The sequence below is a fragment of the Athene cunicularia genome (assembly GCF_003259725.1).
Source record: "Athene cunicularia isolate RWA chromosome 28 unlocalized genomic scaffold, athCun1 chr28_part1, whole genome shotgun sequence".
Taxonomy (NCBI): Eukaryota; Metazoa; Chordata; class Aves; order Strigiformes; family Strigidae; genus Athene; species Athene cunicularia.
Genome location: NW_020799139.1, coordinates 1,305,822 through 1,318,921, shown reverse-complemented (window position 1 = coordinate 1,318,921; position 13,100 = coordinate 1,305,822). Strand labels below are relative to the sequence as shown.

The 13,100-nt window shown below is 40.9% G+C and overlaps 1 protein-coding gene across 1 annotated transcript in view; it reads left to right on the top strand.

Moving 5' to 3' along the window:
- Positions 1–8,427: 8,427 nt before the first annotated feature.
- Positions 8,428–13,100, top strand: part of ELL (elongation factor for RNA polymerase II) — a 34,742-nt gene continuing 30,069 nt past the window's right edge. Inside the window, exons 1-2 of the mRNA XM_026864911.1 lie at positions 8,428–8,433; positions 9,496–9,543. Of these exons, the coding sequence (XP_026720712.1) occupies positions 8,428–8,433; positions 9,496–9,543 (54 nt within the window). The remainder of the gene's footprint in view (positions 8,434–9,495; positions 9,544–13,100) is intronic.

The following is a 13,100-nucleotide window of genomic DNA, read 5'->3' as shown; positions in this document are numbered from 1 at the left end:
TCCATTCACTTGCTTATGAGTAACAAAACAATGGAACTTATTTCAGGGTTTGAACTTAAATTTTTGCGATAAATTTGCCAGCACAGCATTATCTTTGTACAAGTGCTTTGGGAAATGTTGTTTCAACTTGTTTTAGGCTTTCCTGGTTTTACCTTCTATTGCTTTTAGTCTGAGTTACAGAAGAAAAATCCCTTCAGGAAAAAGGGTAATAAAAATAACCATTTGTGCAGAATTTTGCTGATTTTTCTAGTGTGCTTGTGGAAAAGGGGAAGGGATATTTGAACCTCTGTCTTGAGGGTTGGGTTGGGGAGAACAGGATGAGACCCTGAGAAGGGCATTTAAATGAATGGACAGTTTTGATTAAACAATGCGATGCTGACTAATAAAATAGCTTTGAGGACTACTAGTTCTTGGTTTCAGTGAGGGTCTGGAACACCCTTTTGTAATGAGTAATGGATGCAGAAAATCCAGTAACACAAAACGAAACTGCCTTTTCGGAGAGACACAGTAATGGTATCAAAATTACTGGGGTTTTTATTTGGAGTGATGGAGACCTCCTGGGTTATTCCACTAAAAAATGGGCATGATGTTTTGTGATTTGATAACTCTTTCATTACAGACACATTTAATTCATTACCAGACTGCTCTGAATAGTTGTACTAGACACGGAAATCTGCATGGGGATCTGAAGGTTATCTTTTTCCCCAAAAAAAGACTTTCCTTTGGAAATCGTGGGAGGTTGGCCGTTGGTCCTCTGACAGTAAAACCTCCCTAAGTAGCCCCGTCTTGTTAATAGTGAAATTGGTGGGAGTTTGTAATGATTAAACTGCAGATAATCATCCTTTAAGCTCTTGTGGCAGTCTGGTGTCAGGCATAAAGAGTTGAGACATTGTGATTATTGCTTCTCTTGCTAGACTTAATGAGTAGGTCTCCCTTAACTCCTCAGAAAAGTAACAATGAAAAAAACACAAAATGAAAAAAGGAGTGCTGTACCGTTGGGAGATGTGCCTGTGGTCTCTGAACTTGGATTCCCAGATGAGGCTGACTTCTGCATCAGTGCTGAAGATGCGTAGCTGGGTCTGAGATAATGGGGAGCTTGGGGCCCTTGGTGCCACAAAACCATCTTTGATCTTTTCCTGTTTCTTACAATATCAGTTCCCTTTAGCCTCAGACTACAAGTCACCTCCTGTTTTGTTGTGGGACTGCACTGCTTTGCAGCTTTGCCCAGCCGATACGGATGTTTGAGACTGATCCCATCAATGCTGGATGTCTTGGAAGCAGCAGTGATGGGGTCTGGTGACCGACTGGCCATTCTCAAAGCAAGCGGTATTCAGAAGCGGTGTGGCTCTTAAAACGAACTTGGCTATGCCTACGTTTGTCCATGGGGCTTGTTCTCCTCTTGCAGTGTCTCTCTGCAGTAACCTGTCCCCTGACAGGTGAGCTCTCTCTGGAGACAGGGAGGTTGAACTCTTCAGTGTCCTCTGGAAGTCCCAGGGCCTGTTGTCTGCAAAAACAGAGCTTGTGTTTTCTTGGGAGACAGACCACTGCATCCTTGCAGCCATTTCAGATGGCGTATTTGTTCATATTTATTACAGAACAATTCTGTGTTCATCTCCGTGCTCTTGAAATACTGTTACTCAATTTCTGTATTTGCATTGCTGTAGAAATTTAGGAATAGGGTTTGAGAGAAGGCATTTGGTGATTCCTGCTCTTGGGTCCAGTAGACGTGCTGGTCTGTTTGCTGTAGCCAGGCCTTTGTACAGCCAAACAAGGTCACCAGCTTTACAGTGATCAGAGTGAACTCGATACCAAGTGACAATACTTTAATTATTTCTCTAAGGAATTGAGCCTCCTTTTAATTTTCTTCCTGAAAGACATTGCCTAAATGGCATATATGTGTAGCTTTTCTTTCTAGTGGAAAACTACTGTACCTTGTGCTAGCCAAACATCTTGGCTTAATGATCGTGAGCGATGTGTGGTTTGTCCCAGGATTTTTCAGTGTGTGCAGAGAGTTGGAGCTCCCTTACCAAAGCCACCTTTCACGAGATTTGTGGTCTGGTTCTGCGGATGATCAGAGTATCAGACTTCTGTCAGAAGCATCTGTTCCTTTGGAGTTTAAAGGTTTATTTTTGCAAGTACAGGATCAAAAACCCCCTTAATTTAGTTCTGCACTAAGAAGCAAAGACTTTTTTTGAAGCATGTCTGAAAAGCTTGACTTGAAGTTACCAAGGTGAAACAAAAAAAATTTCACCGGGCTTGAGCATAAAATTTAAACTACTCTGTAGAACACCACTGGAGTGAGTTTTGCTTGAAATATGTGGTGCTGTGGAGGGTTTCATAGACAAGACCCACCAAGGAGCTTCACACTCAGGATAAATGAAGCAAGAAGGGTTTGAAATACTGGGTGACTGCTCTCGGAGTGGCAGAATAAAAAATACCGGTGAAGCGCCGTGTGCCGCTGTGATGCTGGCAAGCGCCGGCCTCTCTCTGCTGTCCTGAGTTTCGAGGATGCAGGATGGGTGTCTGGCTCTGTATGTACTATTTCTTAGTCTCTCCCTTCTCCTAGTTCCTCTTTACAGAAAGGTTTCTGGCATCTGCTCTCCAGCTGCTGTGCAGCAGGGATGTGTACTGAGGGGTTTTGCCTTGCCCATGCGTCGCTGCCTGGGGAAGCGGTGCTCAGTTGTTTCGGTTTAAGTTTCTAAATTCTGCAGCGAAGAACCCTATCGACAAATACATTGCATTTTATTCAGGAGGATCTTTTTAACCTGGATTAGACGAGATCAGAAGATCCAGGCATGCGTGAGAGAACAGGCTGCATGGCTAGCTCAGCTCTCGTGCCTGTGGGGTGACATCTTGATGACAGTGGAGTTTAATTGCTTTCTGGTTTGCTGATACAAGCTATTGTCCATTTAGGGACTGAGTTTCTGCTTTACATTGCAGGCACAAAGCATTTCGATTAGGCTACAGGTTTTGGGTTTTTTTTAATCATGTGTCTTGCTCTCTAAACTTACTCAAAGGTAGGGTTTTCTCTCTTAAGTGGGACAGTATCTTTGATGCTCAGATTGTGTAGTGATGTAGAAGCCTGTGTGCTTGTGATCTCTCCTTAACAGAGCTATGAGTGTTGAAATTCTAACTCAGCCACGGTTTCAGTAATGTAGAGGAGTTTTTAAGCTAACATTCTTAATATAACTTGTTTTCTGTCTCAGAGGGGCACTCTTATTTTTTGACCCTGGAAAGTTAAACTACTGAGGAAGTGATGTTTGTGCTGTAATAACCCACTTACAATCATGCAGTTATAAACAGCGAAGCCAGTATGTATTGTGAAGCTCAGCAATTAAAAACTTTAAAATGTACAGTTTAGCATTTTGGTTGACATAAAAGCTTTATTGCTGCTTTGCTTGCACTGTTATGGATTTGTAGGTGCTTAATATTACAGTGATAATATGCATTTATTAATACATATTAAGAAAATGATAAGTTATAATAAATACAAGCTACAGTTTATAGTAACTGGTAAGTCTCCAGCTCCTAAACCTTTATCAAACCCACATCTTTAAGAAATACTTATATTAAAAGCTCAAGTACTTGCTTCTGCCCCAAAGAAATATTTAAATGTTGGGGAGAAGAAAATGGGGTAGAGGAGTGGAGAACTGGGCCCAGCAGGCAGATGTGGTTTTGTTCTTTGACAGCACTTCACTCATCAAAGTAATGAACGGGGTAATCTCAGAGAGGAGGAGTGAACGAACGCGTACACTGGTTAATTTGGGGATTGCTGCCCAAGGAGCTCCTGCACAGAGTGCACAGTGGGGTTTGCGGGGGCTGATCTCTACCTCTGCAAGGATGAGGGGGGACCCCTGAGTCCTCCAGGAGCATCCCTGTGGCTGTTTCTCACCTCAGCAGCTGGCCATTGTCGCTGTGGCTTCTGGCACCTCTCTTGAGTAGAAGGCTAAACTTTTGCTTCAGTAGCTGTGGATTTACATGGAATTTCCAAGACACTTTTACTGGAAACGTTGTATTTGAGTAGTGAAGCCAGTAGCTTGTCTCTGAGGTATGTGTAGTATAAAAAGGTCTGGAAGGCTTTGTAGTTTAGTTCAAGAAAAATTATATAGGATCTATAATTTTCAGGTCTCAGCAGACTTGATCCCATCTGCAGTCTGTTAGTGTCCTCAACTTCAAATGAGATTGTTGGGAGGCCTTAAATTGCAGATGGAAATTGTGTTGCAGGGAGATGGTATTTTAATTCCGTAAGTAATAGGATGTGACATAAAAAAAGAATATTCAGTAGGCTTTTTACTGCTGTGTTTCTGGTAGGAGGTAAATATAAGCCTTGAAATAGTGGAATGTCTTGGGAGAAGTCTTTTTGTCTCTACCTAATATGCAGTGGTTCTCTCTTGGGCCAGCTTTGGCTAATTGACTGCCAGTAAACTTCACACAGAATCACTTGAAGTTGTGGGTATGTTCAAAGGTATTTATTTCCCCTGGGATTTATATATCTTGCTACTAATGAACTTGGGGACTCTGAGGTGTCTCTTGTGAGTCTGTCACAAGGAGACAGTGGATATATTTGCTTTGGTTTTGCTCTCTGTTTTACTTCGCAAAGTCTGTGTGGTGTGTTTAAAATGAAAATGTAAGTGGAAATCTAAATTGGTGAGTTGTGTTTGGGTCTGCAGGACTCCTCAAGTATCCAGGTCTGCTTGAACCGAGTATCCTCCCAGATTGGGATCTGACCTTTTTTTTTTTTTTCTTCCTTTTCATCCTTTGCCCAGTTGTGCTGAGAAGCCAGAGGGAAGTAGGGGAGGGAGTATGCCTATATTTGGACCAAGCTGCGTGGGCAAAAGAGACATAAGCTAGTCATAACCAAAGAATTAAAGAGGGAACTTTGAGTTAGGGGTGTTAGTGAGTCTGAAGTTTATGAATCAATTGATTTCTGTTTATTCTCTTTTTTTGTAACTGGCTTCTGAGGCACCATAGCTTTACCTGACTGGAACTGCATGTGCCAGTTCAAAATGTCCCGTTAATGCCCTGGGGTTACCAGGATTTTGTAATTTCTCTGCATTTATTGGAATTCTTGCTACTAATTTTAAATGTTTGCAAGCAGCTTTAAATTCTGAAAATAATTCCCTTGTTCCAACATAAATAAGAACAAGCTTTCATTTGCTCTGTTTGCTCAGCATTTGTGACTCTTAACATTCAAGAAAACAGACAAATACACCAATACTAAGTATAGGCAAATATTTTCCATATAACACTGCCTCCAGTATAAATTCCAGTAAATGCATAACAGAACTTCTCGAAACAACATATTCTTATTTATCTGTATTTCCCTGAAGAAACGGGGAGGTTTCCGACTGGTTACCTGACCTGAGGATTTCAAATGTCCTTTCTGGTCATGTGTAGGAATATCCCATCCAGCTTTTCCACTAAACATTTTTTTAAAACCTCAAGACAGCTTTGATGATACTTGATGAAGTATTTTATTAGTTTTACATTCAGTTTTTGTGTGTTTTATTGACACTTTAGTGTTCTTCCTGCTCTTTACTCAAGCTTCCACGTGCCAGATCTGGAGTATTTAAGTGTGAGGACCTGTTTGTGCGTTGCTACTGCCTCTGTCAGCTTTTGGAGTATGTATTAAGGGTTACTAGCTCTTGTTTAGCCTGGGGAAGCTAGAGGATGAAGATGAGCATAATACCATGCTAATAAAAGACAAATGTTTTGTGGGAGCTTTGGGGCTGAGTTTTGGGTATTTTGGTTTAATCTCATGACTTCTGAAATAATCTTACGGTATCTGGAGGACCATCTGACAAAAAGCACTTGAGTTTGTGGGGTTTGATTCATGTTGGCGTCCCAGGGTAGGGCTTTAGTGTTTGAACACTTGCTGCTTTATTTCTCCACCATGCCTGAGTACAGCAGGAGCTGTGGAAGGCAGCGCACTGGGCACAGAAGTACAGAAAGGCGCTTTCCAGATGGCAAACCAGTGAGTTTTTATGGAGGAAAATGCTGGGTTGTCACCTGACATAGCTGGGGTCTGCTCAGGCTCCTTTTGAGGGTCTCTTTGCAAGTCGGGTAGGTCCGGTGAAGCTGGCAGTTTAAATTTGGGTAGATCCCAGAAGTACAGCCCCGCAGTTACCATTTGGATGTTCCTTTTGGCAGTTATTCCTGTAGAGCTTTGGGGCATTGCTGAGTTCGACTGCAGGAGGGACTTGATTAAAACAGTTCATTTTCTCTTGCTGAGGAAGCTTGACGCATTTTCTTAAAGATCCATTGTAGGAACTAGCAAACAGTGAAGACGTGGTAATGATTTGCTGACCTTTCAGTTCTGCGTCAGGAAGCCTTCTGTGGAAACAATAGTGAGCACGGAGCAGACAGCCTCTCAGGTGTGTTTGAAGGGGCTTTGCTTGCTCTTAGTGTACACAGAGTTCAGAAATGCTCTGTTCTTGCATGGCAGTCGCTCGTTCTCTGTTCCCACACGTCAGAGCAATCGTGCTCATTCATGCTTGGACATCTTCAGCAGCGCTGCCACCGTTACGGATGAGTCTGTGAACTGCAGAGGTGAACATCTGGTACCTGGCAGCAGCAGCAAACCTGGTTTAAAATGCTTGAGCTGTTTTCTTCAATTTTTGTTTTTATCTCAATCAGCTTCTAGTAGCTCTTAAATGTAGTGAGTCTCATGGAGGACTAAAGCTAGAACTTATTAACTGGAAGATCAGGGTGTGCAGGTGGCCCAGTTGCTCGGACAGATCTTTGTTTTGCTTCTTAATTGAACACAAAGGTGAGGTTTCATCAGCATCCTTGATTTACCAAAGATTTACTGAACCCTGTAAGTTGGTGTATGCTGGAGAAGGCAGACTCCTGTCCTAGGGCTGAGGAGATAACTTGTTTTAATTGGAAGGAAAGGCAGAAAGAGGGAAGGACCTTGTTCCCACAAGAGGTGGATGGGATGTCATTCCTAGGTAATTGTAACAGAGTTAGTGAACATCTTGGCATCACTAAGGAAGAAGAATTAGGTGACTTTAGGAGATGATGAAGTGATTTTGGAAGTGGTAGCAAGAGCTGTTTAATGGGGTTTGTCCATACAAGAACATTCAGGAAAATTAAATAAACTGAAGGTATAAATTGAAATATGTTTTAATTTGGTTTAGCTCAATTCATCTGTTTGCTCTTATTCTGAATGAAGGTGTCCATGTAGGAATTTAATAAAAGTACTTAAATTCATATCCTTAATTAGGTTAGGGTGTGCACGTGAGCATCCTCAAATGACCTGTAGCCAAGGAATTGGGCATCAGCAGAAGGGAGGCGATGCCTGTGTGGGTACAGGGGTGATGTTGCTGAGAAGCCAAGAGCCTTCCCCTTTTCCCCCTAAAAGGGGAGCTCAGGCAGTGCAACGACTCCCCAATATCCAGCTCTTCCCTGCCATCACTTCTGAGGAGTTATCACGCTGATAATCCTACATGGCAGATCACAAACCCAGCAGCCCCCAGGCACCTCAAAATACTGTATTTTAGGGCTTCAAGGAAATAAAACTAAAACTTTCCATTTAACTCGCACGAATGCTCATTTTTAAGTTTGAGATTACACATTGAACTTCAAACCATTCTGTATGCAGATGAGGGAATTTATAAGTTCTGTAATTAAAGCTTGTCCTGATTTGTGTAACAGTACTTTTGTATTGTTACTGCCTCGTTATTCTGTTTACGTGCTTCGTATTACCTTTTTATTCCCCTTAAGTAATTTTCCAAAATTAATTGCAGAACTTCACAAATCTGTAATTAGCTGTACAAGATCCACATCGATTTTTTTTTTTAATATATCCAGATATTTTTAATGTTTCAAATTCTTGTTTGCTCAAGTATGTTCGTATGAATTTCTGGACACATTGCACAGTACATGCTGACACCGTGAACAAAAAGCTGGCCAGTCTGTCTATGAACAGTGTGCTGTGGTATGCAGTGTCGTGGCACTCAAGGAATTCAGTGATCTCTGTATGAAGAGCAAGATGTTGTTTATTGTTTCTTTATAAAGGTTGTTTCGGGTCTATAAAACTCGCTACACAACACTGAGCGAGTGCTGTCAGCTTCAAGCATATTCTTGCTTTACTCACTGTCATAAATATCTCGTAACAATCTAGGGTGTGATGCAGCTCTGTTAAATTGTATTGGATGGGCTCTTAAAAAGCTCTGAAGACTGTGTCTTGGTATGAGCTTATTCATCTGTGCTAGAAGGATATTTTCTTGCTAGTGATTTTTTTTTTGTTAATGTCAGCGTATTGTGGCTTAGATTCTTCACTCCTGGGCTGAAAGCATTTGGAAAGGTTTTTATGAGAGATGATAAACTTAATGGGCTTTCAGGCTGTTAACTCTTTGCTGCTAAACGTAAACGTGTATTTCTGTAATCCCTTGGAGTCCATGTGATTCTTTACGATGCTGGGAGATGCAGGTACTGTGATGAAAAAAAAAAAAAGATACAAATGCGCCGTTTGGACTTTTAAACTCTTCTTGGCGTTTTTCCCATTGAAATGTGTCTCCTGATGTGGCAGCGTGTTCACTTCTAAATGACTTTCCACCTATTTGTAAACTCTTCTCTCCCTTTGGAAGGCTTCACAGTGGCATCCCACACGCAGCATGTTTTTTTCACCCTGTGGAGCACAACTCCTGTCCTTTTAGTGTGTCTTGGAATGTTTTGTGTGACTTAAGAAATAAAACCAATACAAGCCACAGTTCTGAAACATAAGAAGTAAAAACTTAGTGTGGTTTGGATTGCATATGCTATTTCTTTCCCTGTAGTTAAAACCTCAGGTGAGAGTTTGAATTCTAAAGCCTTCCTGATCTCTGTAAAATCACAGCAAAGCAAAAATTGCGATCCCAGTGCAAAAAGGCTGAAATTCAGTGTTATTTCTGTCTTGAGCAGATTTAAAGGCTTTTAGAGCTAGTAGGGATACGACTACTTGAAATGTAAGCGAATCAGTGTGGAGGAAGAGGCCGATTGTTGAAATGGGCAACATAACAACAGTATTTTGCAATGAAGTTGCAGTTTGCTTTCCCAATGAATTGCCAGCTTTCTATTGGAAAAAATTTGCTTAGCGTGTTCTCGGACTTAGAGCTGTAATAAATTTTCCCCTCAAATATCCACTGTTTAACTCAAGACTTACATAAGCTCCAGAGATCCACAGCTAAGCTATTCTGTGCCTGAAATGTGGTTTAGGGGTCAGGAAGAAAGTAAGCACAGCCCAGCTGCGTATCATCCCAGAGCTGTGCTTTTTCTGAAGTAAGGGTACCGTTTGTGATGTTGTAGTTTTATTATCCCTTTCCTACATACAACCTGCTGTTTCAGGAGGTTTTGTATTGGTTGGAATTCTGTATACTTCCCTGAATGTTTTTCCTTTTTTTAAAAAAAAAAAAAAGTATAGGTGAAAAATCAAGCTGAGTATATTTTGGCAGTGAGTGTTGGAGCTTTCAATTTCTCTAAGGTAATCTTTTCTTTTTCCACTTGTTTTTGTAGGATGCTGTGACATCAAAACCAGTAATCCAGTTTCAAGGAAGCCAAGGGGTAAGTTTGCATGTGGGTTGCTTGGAAAGTTCCTTACTGGCTCATACAATTAATCTGAGTAAGGTATTTGTTCTGTATGTCTGTCCTATTCCAGTTCAAAGAACGCTGCTCTGATTTCTGGAAGTGAGAGTTCAGATGTGGTCCAGGAAGGAGTGTTTGCTCCTGGATCACATGGGTTATCTCTCCGTAAAAACTTCGCCCCCCCCGCCCCCTCTTATTTTCTAACCTTGCTAAATCCATAGCACCAGTGTTGCTGGTGGTGAAATTTAGTTTTATAAGGCCATGCTGGTGGGTAGAACGAGGGAAGGGAAAGTTCACCGATGGCAGTGCTGTGGTGGGTGCAGCAGCCCCTGGAAACCTGCCTGTGTCCCCAGGAAACGTCACGCCAAGCCGGGTAAACTGGGTGCAAGACTTGATGGGTACCAGTTATTTACGGTAGCAGTGCTTGGAGGCTGCTACAAATGTACCAAAGCTTTATTTAATATGTGTGTCCAAACAACTGTGCAGCTTCTGTGAGCACCAAAAGTGTTTTTTTTATATTTAGGAGTTTTATTTCTTTAACTTCTGTTCCGATGACTGAACTCCTCCAGGGTATTTATAGACGCTTGAAACCGTCTGTCATGCCAGTTACTGACAACGTTGAGATTTAATTGGTAGTGTTTCTGGTAAAGTAATGCAACTCTTCAGTGAACTTTAAAAATGTCAGTTATATATCTTTTAGATACAAGAAGGTGTGTGTTTAACTTTGGTGCTCTGCATAAGGAAGGGGAATTTAGGTTGGGTTTGGTTGTTTTTTTTTTTTTTCAAGAATCTGAACTCAGCTGTAAATAATGTCCTGATTCTTTGTGGTGGTACAATAAAACTTTCAAAATGCCTTGAATTAAGTAGCCATTAAAGTCTAGCACATTTCTCCTTGCCCATATTTTTACCTTGTGATATTAGTCTCACTATTAGTACATAGCACTCTAACAAAATGTAGCAGGAAAGACATGATTGTTATCATAAGTTAAGAAGAAAAATACAAACCTTTTTGCCCTGGGAAATAAAGAAAGGGGCAATTTCCAGGTTTTTTACTGTGTTTACAATTAAACTTCCCAGAAAGCTCAGCATGAAAGCTTAGATAAAAATCTGCAACTGAAGTTTGGCAAAATGAGAAGCCAGTGACAAGGAACACTTTAAAGTGTGCATGATTTGTTGCTCTGAGATGAGCAAACAGCTTTTCATGTAATAAAGAAGCTAAAAAGACTGCAAATGCTTTCCTTTCCCTTTGAAGAGCACCTTGTGAGGGTCTACACCTAACTTTTCCTGTAAAGCTGCTTAAGTTCTAGAAATACCCCTTCTCTTACTTAATCTTCTTCCTGGAAGGAAATGCAGCAAAATGAATCAGAACAGCTTAAAACCACTCCACTGCCCTCAGCCTCTGTGCTCTCCTTGTAGTGGGTTTCACGTGGCTCTGATACATATGGACCCAGGCATTTTCAGGTTAACTGAAACAAAACCCATTTTAAAATGATACTGTTCCTTATAATAAAAGAAGACCTTAATGGTGCAGTTCCTTATAATAAAAAAGACACCTTATTTTCAAATGATGCAGCTCCTTACAATAATTAAACATATTTTCAAATGATGCAGCTCCTTATAAAAATTAAATATTTAATGCACTTAATTGTATTTGAGCCCTTAACTTCTAGAGAAGAGTTTTTGGTGAAGGAGCTGCCAGTCACCTGTAATTACAGTCTGGCTTGGATGGAGAAGGAGCCCAGCAGCACGCTTGTGTCTGAGGTTGCTGTGTGAAGAGCAACGCGTGGAGCCCTGCACCGTGTGAGCAGCGCCGGGGCGTTGTGGGTGAAGGAGGATGTTGGCAGCACAGAGCTGACCTCTGCTTGCCTCGTTTTCAGCTGTTTAATTAATTGCACTGTCGAGTAAAGGCCAAAGGTAGAGCTTTGAAGAAAGCAAGATCCAGTTCAATTGGGGCAGATAGAAAGAGCTCTTTGTCCTTTTATTATTATTTTTACTGGGTATGACAAGAAGCTGGCAGCTGCGTAACCATCTGTTTTTAAGTGTAGGATTCATACATGTCACGATTGTGCCCTGCTTTAAGGAATTGATGGCAGGGCTTTAAAGGCTTTCTAGTGAGCCTCCTTATCAGTTGGACTGAAAAGATAATTTCAGTAATTTAACAAGTTCTCAGATTCAGATGATGACATTAAAATGTACCTTGTTTAACTTTTTTTTTTTTAATACACTTTCTTCCACTATACCTTAATTCCCCAATTTGTTGCCTTCCTAATAAACGTTGCTATGGAGATTTCCCATTAACTTTTGAGGGTGGTAGGTTTTGTGTGTAGCACAAATGTTAGAGCATGATTTAAAGCAGCGTCCAGTGACACAAGGTTTGAATATTTTTTTTTTTTTTTTTTTTTTTTTTTCCTGTCTAAATATCCCTCTCACAAGAAGGAAAAACTTGGAAGTACTCGGTGATTGTGGGAGGCAGGACATAAGAGTTTAAAACAAACTGCTGCTTCCTTAATTCTCTAGAAACCTTTAAATTTAAAAACCTTTAATTTTTTTTTTTTTTAAATTATGGTGTCCATCTCTTTTGCCAATTCCCAGCGTTAGTCTAATGAGCGCTGTCAAGGATACTGTCAGCTTCTACTACACAGAAGAAAACTTTTTCATGTTTAACACTCTAATTAACTGAAGAATGGAACTGGCAAGGAATAAAACTGGCCAGGGTCAGCAAGGCGTCAGCTCTGTCAGGCAGGTGCTGAAAGGAGGATGTTGGTGCTTCTAGCCCAAAATAAAAAGGATGTTTCAGTGACAGGGGGTAAAACATCCTGCATGGAACCTCTGCATTGGTTCTCATGAGAGTTTTTATAAACTATGGACTGTAAATGATCTTTGCGTTGGGATGCATTTCTTGATAGCAATGCTAGTCTTGTTAATTACTTTTTCAGTGCAGTAATCTGTGTAATAATCAGGATTTCAAGAGTAGTCACTTGGTCATAAGTAGCAGAGTGTTACTCTGCTTTGAGATGCTAAAGTGGAACTCTGGATATTCCTTAAGAGCAGCACCTGTTTGTTAGTTTTTTATTGTGAACTGGGTTTTCTTGGATAGTTTTGTAAGTTTACATGGAGTCTTGAGCATTTTACTTATTCTAATTTACATGCCCATTGAAATTTAAGAGCTTGAGTACCAAAGTGTTGCAAATGGTGGTAGTTGGTGCCCATAACTGTACAAGAAAGGCTGAAGATGCTTCTATTTCGGTAAGAGCATGTGCAGAATTGGAGCTTAAGTTGGGTCAAATTTGCAGGTGCTTACTGGGGTGGAGGGGAGTAGGGAAAGGAACTGAGCTGGGAAAAAAAAAAAAACACACCACCTTTGGGTGCCAAGTACATGTATGTTCATGCAGCTTTCCTGAACATGACTGTTAGGAACAAAACGTCTTAACTTGATGTGATTGGAAAATGTGATGATTTCCTCTTTCTTGGGATGAACTTCTGCTGGTATTAATAGAAGAAGGTGAAATTGCCATTCAGAGTGAGCTGTACAGGGA